Below are 21,973 nucleotides of genomic sequence, written 5' to 3'. Positions count from 1 at the left end.
ATGAAAGTGTAGAGGCAATCCTGATGTTGAACGTCGCGAAACATACGAATTCAATGGCTGTTGAAATGAGGTCCGTAGATCTTTTAGCTCAAGGTACCAATTGTAGTATTATTGGTCGCAGTTCAGATTTTCGGCTGCAGTCGTTCTTTATTCGGGGCCACCACTTTGAGGAAATCTCTGGGCTGCGTTTGTTCTTGAGTCGGGTAGCTGTTCGAAATGCCGTATTTACTTATGTCAGCGGCGGCAGTGTAGTATTATTGGTCGGTAGATCAGAATCCGTGGCTGCGATTCATTCTTTTTTTTCGGGGTCACCAATTATAGGAAAGTGGTTATACACCATCAGGTGTACACCCGCTTTCCTATATTAAATTCAAAAGAAACAACGGAACGCAGACTCTGAACTATCAACACAACAATATTTATTTACAGAGGAAATAGGCAGCACTACGCCCTTTGGTTGCTGAGACGCCGTCAATGATGTTGAGAGGTTATTTGTCTAGCTCCAGAGTTGGAATGTTGGAGACACTGCTTGACACGTCCATGCTCATGGCCGGCCGGCCGAGAAAGAGTATGAAAAGAGCGGGAACGTTTCAGATGTTGAATTCCACGCATGCGTGGATAAGGATGCAGCAATGGCGACTATGCCTTTTTGGCGCCAATATGACGTCACTACAAGATGAAAGTCTTCCGGTATTTTTCTTTCATGTAAATAAATGTCTATGTTAATTTTAAATTTTGCCAGCAAAATCTTATAAAATGACAATGTTCGGATCACATTCGACAATGAGTTTGTTTTTTACAAATCAGTCATGGGCAGCTTGAGACCCGCAAGAGTTTCCGAATACCACGCTTAACGAAAAATTACCTTCACTTCTTTCAGTAATGCGGACCGCCTGATGATGAACCATGTCTCATACGACCCGCTTCTCGAAAAAGACTGCCCATGCCTGTTTTAAATTCTTCTTTTGTCTGTCTCTCAGCTGTAAATTGACTTAGTATTGCCATTCTTGGCTTGTTGCAATGGTTTCGCAGGAGTATAAATTCATTTACATTATCAGTCCAATAGTTTTAGGGCAGATATATATTTTTCACAATAAATTTCATAAAAGTCAGAAATCGTGTATCTTTACTGTAACTTATATTGATAATATAAGTAAATACCAAATAACCGACTAGATAAGTAACGTATTATTGCAGATGTTTCATTTGTTCTTTACTAAAAGATGTTTAGCCTGGTGTAGAATAGATATTATACTATTTAAGAAAGTTACGTAATAGAGTTCGATCTAGAGAAAGTTTGCATCTCATATGGTTTGGAATTCGGAGAGAAATAGATTTTTTTTAAAGAGAACATACGCACACATCTGAATTGGTGTTTGGTGGTTATTGGGACACTGAGATGCAGTCCGTATTGAACTTACTATTCTGGTATAAACATTCACTCAGAAATAAATTTAAAAACATTAGCCCTTTTCTTTTCATAAAATGGATTGCAAATAACATTAACTGGCAAAAATAAACTAAAATGTAATCGTCTTGTTCTTTCCCCCGCAAAATTGGTGGTCTTGAATCTTGCAACGGACTGGCGCCTCATTCAAGGGGAATGTTGTGATCGCGGTCATTTATACATGGGAAGCGGGGAACAAGCCTTATGAGTCTTAAAGCTCAAGAAAAACTACTGAACTTAGGATTTAACTCACTCAGTTGAAATACATCTTCGAAGCCTAACGTAACTTTCCTCAGCCATCAAATCCAATTAGAATATGTATATACACGACTGTGTCCGTGCGCGCGCGAGCGCGTGAATGTGTGTGCGCACGCAGGTGTGTCTGTGTGAAAACACAAGACGCGTACACAGCACAAAAGTTAATTTTTCAAACGCACTCATCATGGCTTCGCAGAAGAAGCTCTTGGTTTTATAACACTACATGCATCAATAATTCTTTCCCAAATCCCCCAATTGGTCTAAATTATTGTATCTATTATACTTCAGCACTAATACGCGCGCACACCCACACACCCACATACCCACGCACACACACATGCGCGCGCGCGCAGTCACATGGCTATGTTTGTAATTATTCATAGTTACAAAATAACTTTGCGAAGAAACTGATAAGAACCCCAATGCCTGCAATAGAGTGAATGTTATCTCAGACCACTTCACATCTCATTGCTAAGGCACTCCTTTAGCAGCAAGAGACCTCCACTACATTCAAATGATACATTAGGAATGGGAATGAGAATGGGACCGCTCCTGTTGTTGTTATCCATTGGCTCTGAGTAATTCTTTGACTGAGCATTTTCAGGGAGTAATTCCCCGGAATTGGTGTCGCTGGTTTCTCGAAATTCAGAATCATTGACACCACTATTCGTTTTCTAAGTGAAAGCAATTTGTGGTTCTTTTGAGAGAGGCGGAACAGTTAGAACTAAAATAGCTGGAGTAAGGAGACAAAGAGAAAGTAAATACTCACGCCATGCAATCTCACACACAAACACATTTATCTATATACATACACTCATAATACACGCATAGGCGCAGGCGTGGCTGTGTGTTAAGAAGCTTGGGCAAGTATCGCTTACTGTAACCTCGGGCTGACCAAACCCTTGTGAGTGGATTTGATAGACGGAAACTGAAAGAAGCCCGTCGTAATACATACATATCTGTGTGTGTGTCTTTGTGTCTGTGTTTGTTCCCCACCACCTTTTGACAACTGGTGTTTATGAGTTTACGTCCCTGTAACTTAGCGGTTCGGCAAAACAGATCGATGGAATAAGTATCAGGTTTAAAACAAGGACTGGGGTCGATTCATTCAACTAAAAATTTCTCAAGGCGGTACCCCAGCATGGTCGCAGTCTAATGACCGAAACAAGTAAAAGATCAGACATACATGCATACATACATACATACACGCATGCATGCATACATTCATACAAACATACATTTATTCCTATTATCAAAGGTGCATTGGGCTACCAAACAACTGATTTCCGTAGAATCCTAGAAATGCTTGGGTTTTCCAAAGAACAACGCAAATTGATAAGTATTTTCCACACACAATAGATTAGAGCAGGGGGTCAGGGAACTTTTTGACCAATTACCCAAAGGTATATTTATTTACACCGAAGTTACCTCCTTGATTCGAAAGGACGAAAATAATAGATTCTTTGTATTCAAAAGGTTTATTGAATCTGTTTATATGGAGATATACGTAAATATAAAAAGTAGAAAACTAACTCGATAAAATAAATTAATATCCTCATTATGAAACAAAAGGATTTTTCTAGGAACTTTTTCACTTCAGGTTTTCAAGAAATGACGTTGCTTCATTTGTGTTACAATTGCATCAAAATTGGGGCATTTTGATGCCAGAACAATTTGGATACAGTTTTCGGGGTCCAATCAATTTTGTTAAAGGGTTGAATTGAATAACTACTTAAATCTACTCAAACAAAGCAAAAACACACGTATCTCAAAAAAATAAGGTTAAGGCAGGTAACAAATAATATCTGATTGACCACTAGACAACACCATACCACCCTCTAGAATTTCATTTTTACCCTGGTTCGCCGACCTCTGGATTGGAGGAAGACTGGAAATTTGTAAAACATTTGAGGGCTTCTCCTTTTGAGATTCTTGGGTGAACACATGCATACAACCACATATACATACGGAATACATACACACGCGCACACATAAATTGTAAAGAAACATACACAGTTGTGTTTTATTGTGATACGCACACCCTCGAGTGTAAACATTCATACGCACACATATATACATATATCAATCAAATCTTTTGTTTTTTTGCGGGGGGGGGGGAGACAATAGGGTGTATATGTGAGTGTGACAGTAGCGTAGCTTAAGAGTGAGGAGCGAGAGTGTGTCTGTTCTGGAAGACGCTTTTGTAGGGGTGGCACCTTTCGATCTGCTCTATAAGCTTGTATAGGCGTGGAGACTCGGGATGAGAGGGCAAATTCAAGGTCTCCTTCGGACGGCATACACGCCGCTGGAGTGCAAATGTGAGCTCTGCCGCTTTAAAAGGAACATTTCATGATGTGGTTCACTGTGGTAAAAGGACAAAGGTAGTCGTAGGTAGAATGCTGTTTATCTTAAATCTATTCCAGCAAGGATGATTTGCGACTAAATAACAGTTAAAAAGAATTTGGATCCAAGGAGAGTTGCGTCAGTGCAGTCGCTATAACCATTTAGAAATAGCAACCTAATTTCCTTCAAACGACACGTCTTATGCATTGGAAAATGCAGTTCCTTGATATACAAATAATATAACATGTTCATAACTGGAATACCGTTTATCGAAGGTCTACTCGATCAGGCTTGACCTGGGATTAAATGTCAGCAAATAAAAGGATCTCTATATAGTCTCAGTAACATTGATGGAGAGGACGGCTTGAACTGGGCGACGCTTTTGGGCCTTCTGTATAAACCTGTATAAAATTGGGGGTTCGGAAAGGACTGCTCCAGGCAGCACACTCTCAAGCTACGGCGTTGCATAATGGATCGACACGCTAGAATTAGCAGGTAAGACTCTATGAAATCACACACTACTCTGATTTTGCTAAGGCTTTGCCTTATTGTTAAACAAAATGGCAGTTAGCACCGAGAAAAAGCTTTCCTCATCCATGCTCGACCAAAGCTGTCCCAGTGGTATATAACTCTAAATGTTTGGAGCCAATAAAGAATCATCTATGCCAGTGTACTGGATGTGAATTGCAGAAAAGAAGTGTAAAAGTACACGAAATATAAGAAAATGGAGCGAGACTTTAAGCAAAACGATTAAGAATTACTGAAAAGCGAGAAATAACGCCATTTTGACGGGTACAAAGCTAGAATATGTATGTTCAGGAGGAACATAAACATCAATAGATACCACTCTATCTATCTATCTATCTATAATAGGTATGTGTATATATACACATATTGTATGTATGTATGTATGTATGTATGTGTGTGTGTATGTATGTATGTATGCACGTACGTACGTAAATAAACTTCCATAAAAACAAAATAATAACCTCAATTTTTTTTCCTGTATAGAATTTAAAAAAAATGTTTTGATATATTTGTTTCAAATTTTAATAACTAAATTTAATAACCATTTTAATAACCATAACTAAAATTTAACTGCAATAAATAAATAGCACTACTTAAGCAAAATCGGAACTACTCAGAGTTAAAATATTGGATTCAGATGGACCCGTGTCAATTTTTTTTTTTTTTGTTTACCTATTTGTGATTATGAAAGCGAATAAACTAAATCGATCAATCTAAGCAGTCTGATGCAATTCTGGATTGGGCACAAAACGCAGGTCGCTAGTCTGAAAAATGAAAAAAAAAAAAAGGTTCCTCGACTCCACAGACCTCCATGGCCTTTCTTGCCGCTAGAATGCTGGTCGCTTCGCGCGTCATGCGGAGTTGAACCTGATACTCAAGAGGAGCTTGGTCCGGGCATACATCCCTCCATCTTGGAACCATCTGGATTGTCCAGATGTGATGAGAAGAGACCTGACAGCCTCCCCCTGTGCCCCTGGTCGCAAGGCAGATGCCTTGTCTGGGATGTCACAGTTAACGACTTCTTTGCTTCTTGTCACATCCTGGATGCTGGGGTCAGAACGAGATCCACAGCTTCTGCGGCCGAGCGGAACAAAATCCTGAAATACCGCAACCTGTCGGCCAACTACATTTTCCATCCTGTGGCGTTCGAGACGTTTGGTGGGGTCGGACAACTAACTGCGAGATTGCTGTCTTAACTGGCAACTCGCCTTGCAGAGGTAACTGGGCTCGTGAGGGTGCTTGGCTGTTCCAGTGCATCAGCCCCGCCAGCAACCGCGGCAACGTTGCAAGCGTGTTGGCGTATCTCAATAGCCATTAGAAAGGTTTCTCAACTTTTCAACCCAAGGTGGTGAATTGTTTTTTTTTCCTTTTTTCTCTTTTTAATTTTTTCAATTGTGTTTTCTGTTTGGTCCAATTTTCTAGTTTGTTTTTGTAAAACGGTAAACACTGTGAAGGCAATAAAATTTTAGATATATTTTATCGCACCCAATAGAAGGAGAGGCAAAGTCGACATCGGTAGAATTTGAACAACAATATTAACAATAATAGTAATAATAATAATAATTTTTTTTATTTGAGCAGGGGCATCAGATGGGGGAGACATTACAAGGACAGTTTACAAATCGAATGGGGAAGGTAGATGAAGGGAAGAAAGGGAGAGGGGAAAATGAGATAAAAGTATACAATAATAATAATTTTTAAATTTGGCAACAAATTTGTGGGGAAGAAGTGTAGTGATTTTCGATCGATTCTCAAAAAGAGAGACAAAACGAGTTCTGGTGGGGTACAAACTCCGAACGTAACCAAACATCACAAGGTATTTTTAGTCCATTTCTGTACACATGTACCGTTTATTCATTCTTTATTTTTATAAAAAAGTTTTTCACAGGAAGACTGCGTCGAATTGTTCTATTACTCAAGCTGTAATAGTTTCATATTACTCATTAAAATTAAGTCTGTATGAAAACAAAACAAAACGAATGTTCCTATATTATTATGTAATGTAATCTTGGCAAGTATTTATTTTTTCTATAAAATCAGTTTTTCGTCTGTGTAACTTGTTTACCATCCTCGTTTGAATGTTTATAAAAAATATAAAAAAAACCTAGATGCTTGCTCGCTGATTCTTGTAGCGACTACTGTTCTCTGATACTAACTTCGCAACTAGTTATTGCGGTATATGTTTCCTATTTTTTGCGTCTTTACCTTATATGGGGTAGGTGGGGCCTACTAGCTTACTAAGATGCGTGGTCTCTTTTACTTTCAATGAGGGATGCTATGTTCGTACGGGTAGAGTTGATTTTTAAAATTATAATTTATTTTACAATATAAGTAAATAGATTTCAATTATTTACCAACTCCCGTACCCTATGTTTTTGTAACAGTTAATTGTCTGAAAGTTTAGTGCGTTTTCATACAACAGCTTACTACCCGAACACCCCTCTATAATATTAAGTTCTGTGCGGTTTCTAATTTCCTATAAAAGCGGTTCCAGCTGAAAGTTAGTTTCAGTTAGTGTGAATTGTTTAGAGCCGTTTAAGTGCCATCAGCTGTTGCTGCATGCATGCCTATTGCAAACGGGTCCTCTGCCCAGTAAGACTGTATCATTATTATAAGTTTGTGGTCTAAGACCACAAAAAAATCAAAACTCCAAAATGTCTGATAGTATATCAGATGTAACTTCAGAAATTACTGATGTATCGGAAATACCTCCCTCCACTACAACAATCAGCACAGTTGCCGTTCAGGCAGGACTATCAAGGGTCGTCCTTGCTATTCTCAGGGTGAGTTGAACGAGTATTCAAAACACGCACGCACACGCACACACAAGCACACACGCAAGCACACACACACTCATACATACATACGCATACATACATACATACATACATACATACATACATACATACACATACACACGCATACATACAAGTTCAGATAGCTTCTACATTATGCATGGATATTTATAATTATTTGTCATAAAGTTGTGTATATAATTTTCTTAAGCATAATTATAAGTGATTAGTTAAATATCATTCATATTGTCAATAATTTTTTTTTACATAATTTTATATATTTTTTAATCTTTAGCTTTTAATATATCTAATTATTTTTTTTTCCGAAAAAATCGATTTCCCATTAAAAATCAAATTGAGTAGTTTGTGAAGAATTCGTTATTACCTATGAATAATCGTATACTCTAGTTTCATACCTATATTTGGCAGTAGTATCTGCTCTTGGTTTGCTGGAATGCTGCCAAGTGTGCAAAAGGTAGTTCTTGTTGGGTGTAGTAAAGCAACTGATACTGGTTGATTCTATCTCTCAAACATTAAATTTTCTAGAAGAAAAGTTATTTCTCATAGAATTCCTAAGAAGATCCGAAGTTTTTAATCATGAGCATTTTTTTTTTCTCTCACTTTCGATAATTGTCAATTCTTACGTATAAAGTATTCTGAAAAAAGAAAAAAGAAAGAAAAAAGAAAACAAAAAAGAAAAAAAAAACAAAAAAAGAAAAAGACTCAGAAGATCAATTTGAATTCCGCGTTTTGTCTTTTAGTAATGAATTTTATAAAAAAAAAAAGAAATCTTAGATATTTTAAAGTTAAAATATAAATTATAATTGATATCATAAAAGTAAATATAGATTTTAATTCGTAATTTTGTAAATAAATACTATAATTTAAATTGATAGTACAGCATTTGTGGGATAAACATTGCATATACAATAAAATAGTAAATTAAAATTGTAAATATAGAAAGGCTCATTAAAAATTAATTTCTTTGTAATTTTAATTCTTAAATATTTCCATTATATATATATATTTAGTGTCTATATATCTTATCAATTTATACTTGAATTTTTTTTGTTTTTGTAAACAGTTTATGAATTGCGAATTGTTTGATAGATAAATAGTAGAATATCTGATGTTTTAGATTAAAAACGCAAATATACTATCAATGAAAATATTGTATTTACGATTTTAATTCAAAAATACTTTCATTTTATGTTCAATAATTGTTCTCTTACTAAGTTATATACTAAATTCATTTTGCGAAAAATTATGAAAATGCAGGTAAATTGCTTAAGCAATACATACATACATAATACATACATACATACATGCAAACATACATACATACATACATACATATATTTCGCGCGCGCGCGCACCTCCTTCCCGGCGCACAGAGAAACGATATTTATAGATAAATATTATCTGATAAGTAAATATAAAAATATTTGTTATTCAAGAATTAAATTACGTTCAGTTCCAAAATATATATTTTGGGGTCTTAAAAGAATTTCTTAGTCTCAGTATCAGAGCCCCCTTATCCAGTTGGACCAGCCGGTATTGATCAGGTCTTAGCTTGCATCCCAGTTCTCTCAATCCACTGGTCTACTCTTTTTATCCAGTGGCCTCTGAAGCTTCGGTGTTGGAACGTATAGCCCCCCCCCCCTCTTCGCTGCTAACACCAAGCCCAGTCAGAACTTTGCAAATTGAAATATTTTTGAAGAATCAAAGTGAAAGTGTTGATGTCTTTCTATTGTATTTAATCGGTAAAAAAAATATAAAATTAGGTACTTTATTCTATCATAGGTCCTCGAATATAATTTACATAAAAAAATCTAATTCAGTGTGAAAGTGGTTTGTAAATATTATTGGTTCAAGTTTAGCTGGTAGACACTAAAATTCCTTCCTCTTTCTCCTCTTACAAACACACACACACACACACGTATGCGCTTACAGTTTGTTTCACTCTCTTAATCCCTCTCTTTCTCTTTCCATCTACATATACGTACTAGACTGAATGGAACTAATTCTCCTCAGATCTCTATATTAAGCCGCCAGCTCAAATTCCCACTAGTGTTGCAATGGGGGTAGGTGAGTAAAGACACCTACACTCTAACCAGGTACTGATGCAACCAACCAGATCGAGCCACTGCTATAACTTTCTTACCTGAAGTAGTGCTGGAGGTCTCTCTCTCTCTCTCTCTCTCTCTCTCTCTCTCTCTCTCTCTCTCTCTCTCTCTCTCTCTCTCTCTCTCATTTTTCTCTTCTCTTTCCCTCTGTTTCATGAGCCACACGTAAGATCTGTAATTAAAATTAAAACAGCTAGTAAATTTAATCTATCTAAACTTTTTGTTGAGATTTGTGCAGTTGAATTAATTCTCTTCTGTAAATATGAATCGTTATAGGTTTATTAATTAGATTTATAAACCATCAAAGTTTATGGCATCATATTTTCATTTGGAAGTATATTAAAAAAGTTGAAATAAACTTTCATATTCAGAAACTTTTACTTTTTGCTTTGATAAAAAAAATACTGTCTACTAAAATATAGTATTAATATGGTATGCAAGATGAGTTTTATTAAGATTAAAATATATTCATTCATATTTATTAAACACACATACACACACACACACGCATACACACACACACACACGCGCGCGCGCGCGGACGCACACTAACACATATACATACACAAAACGTAAAGCAAGATTTAAAAAGTCTTGTGGGGTTTTCTTCAATTTGTAGCTGTTCTTGTATTGTTTGAAGTAAATTATTTAAGGACTGGTTGATGTATTTATTATTTCTAATAATTATCAGGGATCTATTCCATCTCAATCACAGATTTTTAATTAATTTTTTTTAGCTAAACAGTTTGAAACTTCAGATACTGCAGAATAAACCGTGTTCTACGTGAGAAATTCGACCAGTATTCGAAGTTTCAAACTGTTTAGTTAACAAAAAAAAAAATTAATTAAAGAATCTGTGATTGAGATGGAATAGATCCATTTAAAAAAATATTTTATAATTTCTTGAAATATATATATATATATATCATATATGTGTATATATGTCTACACACACATATACACATACATATTCACACACACACACACACACACACACACATACACACACACAGAGTCGTTTAAGTATTCATAAGTTGGAAATAGATGCACTCATATATTTGTCAAAAGAGTGGGTACATTAATCAAAGTGCGCAGTATTATATATCCATTATCACTGATCGGCTGTAATGGATCTATAATACTTTGATATAAGAATTAGTTTAACTATGTGGTAAAAACAGATATTTTTAATCTCTTTAAAACCAGTCTTGCAAATCATATCAATAGTAGGTTTAATTTGTGAAACTCAATGTAAGTAAACATCCACAATCATAGATTGATGATGTTTAATTGGATCTAATCTGTGGTTGGGATGGAATAGATCCTTAAAAAAATTAGTAAGCTATTAAATTTTGACTAAAAATTAAATTTTTAATTTATTCTTTTACAATTACCAAAAACATCTACTTTATCTTGTACATTATTCATTATCGCAATATATATTTTATTATGTACTACGTATGTCATGGGGAATTTTATATATGAGAGATCAAGTCTTTAATGTAACAAAATTCCTGATTTTCTATCATCTTGAAAATATTGGAAAAACGAAATTGTTTCTTTTTTGGCTGTCAATAACTGTCAGCTATCCAGCTACATGCTAAAATGTAAACCTATTATTTCCGTGATTTATTTTTTGTTACATAAGTGTAATGATAAAAACAGAATATGGTTCTAGTTTTGACTTTCTTCCCAGAAATGTTCACCTTTTTTTTTCATTCTTGCCTGAAATTATTGTAGAACTCATCATAGTTACTCTAAGATATCCAACTCTGGTAGATGTTTGCATCTAAGGAGTTTAATATGAAATGGTCTGTTGCACACCAGGATCTGGATCCATTTAATTGAACTGATTGGAACTGGCTTGAATCTGAAGACCTGATTGGCTTCTCCAGGCCCATACAAAATCTTAAATAATTGCAAGCTGAAAAAATGAATGCCAAGCAGTGAATTTTATGTATCAGTACTACTTATTAATAATTTAGTGACTGTAGCTTGGTAGTGGTAGTAGTGGGTAGGCAGTGGTTTATTCTGGGTGTCTTATGAGAGCCGCACTTTTGGTTCTGCTGCATAAACCTATATAGGCGAGTGGGGTGCCCTGGGTGGCACTTGGTCAAGCTATGCTACTACTTAGTGATGTGACCTTGCAAGAGATGAATTACTTTTAATCACTATATTCATACCCCTACTCAGAATACAAACAAAACCATAAGATTGAGGTTTCGATTCCTGGACTGGATACTGTGTTGCATTCTTGAGCAAATCACTATATTTCACGTTGCTCCTGTCCACTCAGCTGACAAAAATGAGTATTTCCTGTGACAGACTGGCGTCCCAACCAGTGGAGAATATATGCACCACAGAAACTGGGGACCAATAAAATGAAAGCAGTACCAGTTGAGCACTGGTGTCAATGCAGTCAGCTAAACCCCTCCCTCAAAATTTCAGGTCCCTGCGCCCTGTAGCTGAAAGGATTATTTTAAAGTACCTATTAAGACTAACAACTGGCATTTACTGTTGGTATGAATCTACACAGAGTCGGATTTAGTGTGAAGATCAATATATACTGCAAATATATGTTCTATATATACTGCAAATATAATGTAAAAATTGTTATTTTCGAATTTTAAAACACGTTTTAGAACAGTGGTTCCCAAAGTGGGCAGTATTACCCCACTAGGGGCAGTGGAAAGTTCCAAGGGGGTGTTGAAGAAAAGTGGGGCGATAATGAGGTAGTGATTCATGTATAAAAAACAACAAAATAATGAGTTCATTAGGTTAAGTTTTATTTGTGAAATACAGTTGCTTTGAATTTGCTTTAGAAAGAGGCCTATGTTTGTGATGGTTAGTTGGGGTGGAGGCACTAGGAATGTGGCCTGGGCGTCAAGGGCGCAGCAGCCCGAAAAAGTTTGGGAACCATTGTTATAGAATAAGAAGTAAGCATTTATTGATGGTGTGACTCTGTATGGAGAATAGGGTTAAATTTATTGTGAAGGTCAAGTTGACTGAGGCATCACAAAATAATGAATATTCTGTGTAGGTGTAGACATAGCTGTATGGATAGGTGCAAGCATGGCTACATAGTAAGAAGTTTGCTTCTCATTAACATGGCTCCAGGTTCAGTCCCACTGCATGACACCTTAGGCAAGTGTCTTCTACTACAGCCTTGAGTTGACCAATGCATAGTGAGTGGATTTGATTGACAGAAACTGAAGCTCATTGCATATATGTATGTCTATGAGTGTGTATCTATGTTTGTCCCCCACTACCACTTGACAACTGGTGTTAGTGTATCCACATCCCTGTGACTTAGCAGTTCGGCATAATAGATCAATAGAATAAGTACCAGGCTTAAAGAAATAAAAAGTACTGGGGTTGATTCAATTGACTAAAATTCTTCAAACTATGCCTTCCATACGGGCCTCACATAGGCAGCTGTCAGCATATGATCCAGCTGGATCCCAAAGCAAGGCCAACTGGGGCTGTGTTACTATAAGTATAATATATACTATACAGAGTTGGACAAAAGTCACCCGACAGTAAATCAAAATTCCATAAATACTTAATATTCAATTTCATTTATTCATTCCAATTATGAATGTTTAATAATTGAATGCTGTGAGTTAAAATCACCATCTTTTTTTTTCAACATTTGTCTATTTATTAGTGAAGTCTCATATAAAATAATTTTCCTGTTTTAATCTTGGAATTAAATGGGTTTTGATTTACTGTCAGGTGACTTTTGGCCAACCCTGTATATACTCATAGTTTGATCACCATATATACTTGTAGTTTATATATAACTACTATATATGCTTGTTTAGTCTCCATATTTTGTGTTTACTACTCTATTATTATGCACTATATTGCATCAGATACCATTCTAATAATTTAAACTTTTATATTATATCAAAACACATTTTGTAGCATAGCTAGAGTGTGTGCCACTCAGAGTTGCCCTCAAGTTTACTTCCTCCCACCTCCACCTCCATACAGACTCATACAGCAGGCCCCAAAGTGCATCCCCATAAAAGCACTGCTCTGGATGGATTTCTTTACCTTACCCACTCTAGCTGTGTTACTGAACAAGTCCTTATGTAAATAAACGTTTTAGATAGTTTCTTTGTCTTATTGTTTCATTCAAAAGAAAGTTTACAGGAAAATTTTAAAATTGAGCATTTTCTGATTGGAAGTGTTAAATATATAACAGTTTCCATTATTCAGGTTTCACCATTTATTTGCATTTGTATTTATCTCTATATGCTGCCCACACATACTATCCCTCCTCTTTCCAAACCATAGTTACTGTCTAAAATAAAGGCCCCCTGCTTTATGGTCGATACAGTTGGGCACAAATCTCATCACAAGTTTTGCTGTCAGAATATAAAGGGCTGGAGAAATACCATGAGGCATTTTGTCCAAACCTTTAACAGTTCCTCCTATCCATCTCCCTGTTTTTGGATGTTTTATTGATTTCCAAAAAGATGAAAGGTAAAGTAGACCATGACAGGATTTGAACTTAGAATGCAGGGAATTGGAATAAATATTTCAAGTTATTTTATCCAACCCCCAACAACCCTGTCAACTTGTTGCTTTAAAAGTGACAAGCAGCCTGGTAGAGAGAGAGAGAGAGAGAGAGATAGAGTATGTCATTTATGAGATTATGATTGGCAATGAGAGAACTTTGACAAACTTTGCAGATTGATTCATTGACTAAACGATTAACCAAACAATCAATTAGTTAATTGGCTAAATGCTAATGTATTAACTAATAAAAGAAGTGAACTAGAACCAGTGTGTGTGTTTAATTTTGGTGTAATTACCCTCCTGAGATACAACAAGTCTGTTTCAACATACAAGTTCACATCAAGAATCTTGCAAACAATATACAAAAATCAAGTTTTCAGTTTAAAATTAAATTCTATTTATGCAAGTTAAAAATAAGAATAAAGTTTGTTGCGAAAACATTCACAATCATTTTTTTTTTTCATTTCTATATATTTATGTTGGCGATTTGTCACTACAATATATTTTGAAAAGGATTCTTCACATTTTATTTGAGAGAATTGTATACTTAACATTTTATGAACTAACAATGTTATTATTAATAGTGAGTAATCCAAATCGGTTGGAGTGGGTGGGGGGGTGTTTTTTTTTATCACATTCATGAAATATTTTGTTTCTACTCAACTTGCTACAAATGTACAGAATGCTTTGATGTCTTGTTGCCGAGTTAACTACATATTGCAATTTGAATATTATTTAAATGATATTTTGTTTAAAATTGATAATTAAATTCACAAAGTCAGTTTGGATTTATTTTGTTATTTATTATAAAGGCAGGCATTAATCTCAGACAAAAATTTGGTTAAAAAAAAAAAGTATGGAATGTTAAGAAGCTTAGTAAAGTCTTTCGAAAACTATGGGAGGTAATTCTTCTCTAAATAGCAGCTCTTATTTCCCATTGAAATCAAATGCTAGAGAAATTATTAAAAAAAAAAAATTTATTTCAATATTATTTTATGACATAAGCAAAATATTTATATTTGATTTTTAAAATTTTGTAGAGTGGAGACTGGATACAAGTTCGAGTGCACCAAATGGAGCCAGATATCATGGATATTGGATCCAACTTCGAAGAAGCTCAAAGACTCCATCAAGAGCATATTGCCCTCCTTAGTCAGTTGCAGGTAAGACTAATATTTTTATTTTTATACTGGGAACTATTGATATTTTGGTAACAGCAATAAATTTTAGCTCACTAAAATATGAAAACTAGTTGACATTATTATTGAATTGTTTAAGGTGGCAAGCTGGCCGAATTGTTAGCATGGCAGACGAAATGCTTAGTGACATTTTGTCTGACTTTACATTCTGAGTTCGAATTTCATTGAAGTTAACTTTGCCTTTTGTCCTTTTGAAGTTGATAAAATAAATATCAGTTGAGCCCTAGGATTGATGTAATCAACATCTCCCACCTCTCAAAACCTGCTGGCCTCATGCTAAAATTTGAAACCACCCTGATTGTACTGTTATCAAATTGAAGGAGAAAGTTACTGTTTCATATTGAAGATAATAGATTTAGTATCTTTAATTTGGAATAGTCGCTATAGCAATTAAATAATACAAGAAAGAATTGGGTTAATTAAAAATGCATGGCTGTGTTGATTTTATGTGATTGAGAAAAAAAATAATTTCTGAATTATTTAATCCCTTCCATACCAGTCTGCCTAAGACTAGCTTTGGTTTTTTGATACAAAATCATTAATTTCAAAATTTTCATGTACCAAATTTAAACTGTTTTGTTTGTTTGTGTTCCAAACATAAAATCAGAATTGAAAATAAGTTAAAGAATTTCTCTAAATTCTTGAATATTTTTCAAAATTAATTGCAATGCATGCTCTGTTATTTCATAAAAAAAAACAAACAAAAGATGTGAATTACACTTTGAAAATTCTGACATAAGTTTAATTTTCTTTACAAATAATTAGAAAAGTTTGTTTTAATTTTTTTTCCTTGTATTATAAATGAGTAAGTTTGTTAATTGATTAAATTCTTGTTATTTAATAAACCTCAAGAAAATATTTTTCGTAATATATTCACAGTAGTGAAAAGAGAAACAAAAATATTTATCAGGACTGTTATCAGTGCAGCTCTTTATATCATTCCATATGTTATTTGTATTCTAATTATAACAACTGTTACTAAAGGAAAGGGTGGTAACTTGAGTCATTGAAGTAGATTTCCTGTTATGGTAAAGGTGTATCAGCCTACATTCTTAAGCAGTGAAGAGTTTCTGATTGTGTTTCATATTAAATATACCACTTATTTATATTACTGGGTAGGCAGGTTCTGTAGTATGATAACTTGCTAGTGAATTAAGACAGTTAATGTAAGAAATCTACCTTCTTGTTTTACACCCATTATAATTCCAATGATTTAGACGTGTTAGAAGCCATTATTTGCATCAACACTGAAGTAGAATTATTCTGACTTTTCTATGATACATCATAGCTATTGTTTGATATGTAAGACAGGGGACAAAGATTGGTTTCAATTCTCTTTTGGAACTGTTAGTGTTTTGACATAAGCTTCAGGAAAATGCTTCAGAATTACATTTTTTCCTCTTAGAATTATTAAAGTGTAATGTTTATCTGGAATATCCTTATGTAATTAGTGAATGGTTGCTATACAAAAGCAAAAGTACTCTATCGTTTTAACAAATAGATGAAAACAGTCATAGGAAAAGTTTTTTTTATTAAAATACATTACATAAAGTTATATATATTTTTATGATATGCAAATTTATTATTAAAAATTCTGTTAGTTTATTTTTTTAATATATATTCTACATAAATAGTGCATCTTTTGTGTTAGTTTTGTGGGAGTTGTCTAATATAATTTACATTTAAATTTTATCATGGTAGTTCTTCAGCTTGTCAACAAACAAACAAACAGCTAAAGATAGTAACTGAAGTCTACCCCTGGCTCTATGATACAAACTACTTATTTTATAGTGATCCAAATTTCATATTAATTTATTTTCCAAACACCAACTTAATAATGACAAAGTTATTTTACTAAAAAATCCATCATCATTTTCAAAACTGACCAAAACACAGGCAGTGTATTTCAACAGAAATATGGTTATAGAAGAGTTAAGAAATTAAAATTAGATGCTTCTTTTATTTCCTCATCAAAGTGTCAGGAAAGGTGCCTTTGACCTTTGTAGAGTGCCTGACCTCAGAATAGGGAGATTGGAGTGTTCACTGTTCAATTTGAACAACTGTAGGTCAATATCTGTATGAAAAATAAATCTATGATTTACAGATGCAGTTCTGAGTAGGAATTGGTAATTCATAATATTTTCATGTAAATCAGTCCAAATATGATTTTGTCTTTCATCCCTAATTGGATGATATACTATAAAGATAGTACAACTGAGGGAGTTCTATTGACCCCTATATCCTCCCTAATCACTAGGTCATGCACCTTCACTATATTTGTAATATATTGCATGTATTTGTAATATATTTGAGGTAGGACATTTATATTTTCACTGTCTATCTAACAAAATAGATTCTAAATTCATTATTATTTCTGACTTGTGAAGTTCTGCATTCAAAACCTGCCAGGGTCAACTTTTCCTTTATTCCTTGAGGGTTGCTAAAATAAAGTACCAGTCATGAACTGGGGTTGATTTAATCAACTAACCCCTCTCCCCAAATTTGTGGCCTTGTGCTTGTACTAGAAATGACTGTTTCTCATTGGTTTAAATATAATTATCAAAGAAAGTTTTTTTTTTTTTTTTTAAATTCTCAATCGCAGAATAATGCTAATAATATAGCCTGAACAGGATAAACTACCCCTATTTTGCAGAGAAAAGTGTAGGTGGCTAGCTTCCACAGCTAGCCACCTACACTTTTCTCTGCAAAATAGGGGTAGTTTATCCTGTTCAGGCTAAGCATTATTCTGCGATTGAGAATTTAAAAGAAAAAAAAATCACTTCTTTAACTTTCTAAAGACATCTCAATGCTTCGAAAAGCAAACTTCGTTTGTTTATTTACGTTTGTCGTAATTTGAATTTATAATTATCAAAGTTTGGTTAGTATTATCAGATTCAGGTTTTTGGTTCTTGTGATTTGATTAGCATTATGAAGCAGTTATTTCTATGAAGAACAAAATTTTAGACATGTTTGTGAATTCTAGAATTATAAATATAATTATGAAATGTGTTCATCTTTAAATTTGTTTTCTTGGATAAAGATTACAAATTTTAATTAACATGATAAATCATGATGCATTTTAAAGATTTGCACCCCACTTGCATAGTAAGGTTTCACTTATCTAATTAATTATTCAATGAGTTTAAAAGTTTTGATGAGCTGAAATTATTATTACTCTATGGGTGCTTAAAAACTAACAAGTATGAAAATGAAGGGAGATAACTCCAATAAAATAATGAAAGTGAATCCACTCTTGGAAAAAGGTATGAGTGGCTGAGAAAATGGTAAGAAAAATAGAAGAAATATGAGAAAAAGAGGGAGGGGAGGGGAGAAATGGGAGAGTAGAAATATGAGAAAGAAAGAAGTGAAGGGAAGAAGGAAGCTAGAAAAAAGATGTGAAAGGGATTAGAAAATGGAATGTGAAATAAAGAAAATATGTTAAGAGAATGAGACAGAAAAATGTTAATGGAAGAGAGAGGGAGTGTAAAAGGGATAAGAAAAAGATAAATGGGAAAAATGTGTGAGAGAGAGAAAGTGAGGAAAGGGAGAAAGAGGATGATGAGGTAGTGAGAAAAATACAAACATGTTAAAAAGCAATAAAGAGATACAGAGAGAGAGAGAGAGGAAGTGGGAGAAAAATGGGATCTTTTTTAAAACGGGGGCCACATTTTTCATTAATGTTTTACTTAGTGTTTTTGGTACCGAAAGACTTTCAAACTTCGTATACTTATCTATTTTGTGTTATAGAACAGAAAAATATTTTTGTATTCGAATTTATTTCATGTAAAAAATTGTCTTATTTCGATAATTTCAACCAATCACTGACGTCCATTCAGCCGATATACATTAAGTGCCGACTACATAAACAAACGATTCTTCGTTTTATTTGCTTTTTTCATTTTAAATTTGCTTTAACCCTAACCCTAACCCTAACTCTAACCCTAACCCTAACCCTAACCCTAGGGTTAGGGTTAGGGTTAGAGTTAGGGTTAGGGTTATGGTTAATTGTTTCAGAATCGTTTGTTTATGTAGTCGGCGCTTAATGTATATCGGCTGAATGGACGTCAGTGATTGGTTGAAATTACAGAAATACGACAACTTTAACATGGAATAATTTATGGATTTCTTTTTTTTTTAAGAAGACTAAGAGAAAAAGATGTTTTATATGACACATTCTACCAGTGTTCCAAGTTTCAAAGTGTTTCGTTAATGAAAAATGTGGCCCCCGTTTTAAAAAAGATCCGAAAAATGTAATTGGTTGAAAGAGAAAGAGTGGGTAAGAAAGAGAAAGAGGTAAACGGTTAAGACAATTAGATAAGGAGACAGGTAGAGAGATTGACTGATAAAGAGATAGATAGATAGATAGATAGATAGATAGATAGACTGATAAAGTGATAGATAGATAGATACACAGGGAGAGAAATACATAGAGAGAGAGAGAGAGAGAAATGGATGGAGGGAGGAGGGGGGATTTTGGAAGATTTTACACTTTATATAGTCTTGTTGAAGAGTGGAGATCATTTCTAAAGGGCTACACAATTATTCATAAAGGCAAAGCACTGTTACACTAAAAATAGGAATTAGAGTTCAAAGGTCAAAGTTTCTTACTCTTGAAATGTCTTTTAGAGATACTTATGTTGGGGAAATATATGAGCAGAAGATGAATTCCAGAAGGTTCAATTTATTTGCAAGAGATGTAAGACTGTTGGGTGACTTGCATATGATATTCCATGATGTATTTCCAACAATATGAGTCCTTTCTTCACAGTTTTAATCAAATGTAGCTACTCTTGACCTTCAGAAGCACTTTTGCTGGCTTAAAATTGTTGAAGTGTGGTATAAACTATTCATATTGGTTTTTAGTTGTCAGGACATTGAAGCCTTAAAAAATTCTGCTGATGGACACTGATAGAATTTTATGTGATGTTGGTATTCTAGAGTAAAGTGTGTGATTGCTAGACAGATGATGGGTAACCCCACTTTAGAGTTAGGGAAATGAAAAACAGTTTGATATAGATGAGAAACATGCAGGGTGTTCATAAATTATCTTTACAATTTCCACAGTTTTATTGTAAAAGTTGTAAAGATAATTTATGGACACCATGTGTATACACACGCACACACATACACACATATGCATCCACACACACACACATACACGCGCAAACAATGTTTTGAGTAGTTATCAGTAATAGCATTCATGAAGGTAATCTTTAACTCTCTAGAAGGCTCAATTGAAGAAGGTAACAGCTTCTATTACTTCAGTGACCCAACCAGGGCCATTTTAACAACACACTGGGCATAACAACACACTGGGCATAACAACACACTGGGCATAACAACACACTGGGCCCCCTACACACAATTACACTCTACATAGATTAGTAAAGAAGAGGTGAGTGTGCATGAGTTGTCAGTGATTAGTTAGGATGGAGTGAAAAAAGATTAGGGGATCTCTACAACCAAAGATTTCTCTCCCTGAGTGAAGAGCATCTTGTATGACACATGTACAAAGTGTGACATTGCATGTGTTACAAGTCTCTGAATGCAGAGACTTAAATGTTATTGAAGTGCAGTAAGCAGTGTTATGAAATTTGTCATTGTTTATGTCCCATATGCAGACTGATGACATCAGGCTGAATCTTTTTCAAATATGTTAAGAGGTATATTTATACTTTAAGCACCATCTCTTGAAACTGCCCTCACACATACCAATGTATTACAATAGGTAGCAAGGGTTCCATGAGATGTTGATAGCATACTACAGACGATCACTAGAGTTCTGCAAGAATTTACTAGGGTTCTGGGAAAGGTCAGTTGGGGGTCTGAAAAACAAAAACAAAAACAAATAGGTTAATTATGTGAAAATACATTTTTGAGTCATATTTGTGTTTATGTTTTTACTAAAATTAGCTTATGTTCATAATAAATGGACACTGAATTCCCTAAGGTAGGGAAATCCTGGCCACCATAGCTACTAAGGAAACCTTACTGGAAAAATGACCATTTCGCAGGAAATTGAGAGATTTAGTCTTAAACAAGATCTTGGTTCAGATGAAATATCTTTGGGTTTGATGCGAAACCTTTCAAAGAGAGTTTAATGATTTAGTCATTCTCTAATGAAATTTAACTTTCTGAAAAACAATTGATAAAGTTATGTAATAATTTATATCTAGGGGTTCCTTGAAATGTGGAATATACATAGAGTCCACGAAGAATAGAAATGTTAGGAAGCACACATCAAGGCATTTGTATATCTTCTGGTGTTAATAGTGTAGGTTGTGAGTCCCTACTATCATTCTATACTCACTATCACTTGCTTTACATTAATGTACATACTACCCTTCCTCCCCCACTACATGGAACCTATTTTTTTCTGTGAATTCTCTGGTAACCACTGTCAGGCTAGTTACATTGTCTGACACCACACCCTTATATAGTATATCCTTAGTGTATCATATTCCCATTCACAAACAACTCTTTCCAGCTGTTATGCACAGAGATACTTGAGCTATACTTAAGAGTATGATATCAGAGAATGTGACTAGTATATTTATTTATTTATTTATTACGACTATATTTAAAAAAAGCAGAGGTCTTGGTGACATTATCATGGAAAGGAGAGTAGAGGGTAGTAGGTCAAGTGGCAGGCAAAGAATGCAATGGATTGACAGTATCACAAGCTGGTTAGACAAAAGTGGTAAGGCAGCTGGAGTACTTGCACTTAATCAAGACAATCTTTGTTGTATT

General features: G+C 34.5%; 1 protein-coding gene across 1 annotated transcript in view; it reads left to right on the top strand.

Annotated features, from left to right (window-relative positions):
- The first annotated feature begins 7,085 nt into the window (after positions 1-7,085).
- Positions 7,086-21,973, top strand: part of LOC106877301 (uncharacterized) — a 449,889-nt gene continuing 435,001 nt past the window's right edge. Inside the window, exons 1-2 of the mRNA XM_089338059.1 lie at positions 7,086-7,359; positions 15,065-15,187. Coding sequence (XP_089194185.1) covers positions 7,231-7,359; positions 15,065-15,187 — 252 coding nt within the window. The 5' untranslated portion in view covers positions 7,086-7,230. The remainder of the gene's footprint in view (positions 7,360-15,064; positions 15,188-21,973) is intronic.

The sequence above is a fragment of the Octopus bimaculoides genome, chromosome 2 (genome assembly GCF_046866305.1).
Source record: "Octopus bimaculoides isolate indiv1 chromosome 2, ASM4686630v1, whole genome shotgun sequence".
NCBI classification, from domain to species: Eukaryota; Metazoa; Mollusca; class Cephalopoda; order Octopoda; family Octopodidae; genus Octopus; species Octopus bimaculoides.
This window is presented reverse-complemented; position numbering and strand designations above follow the sequence as displayed.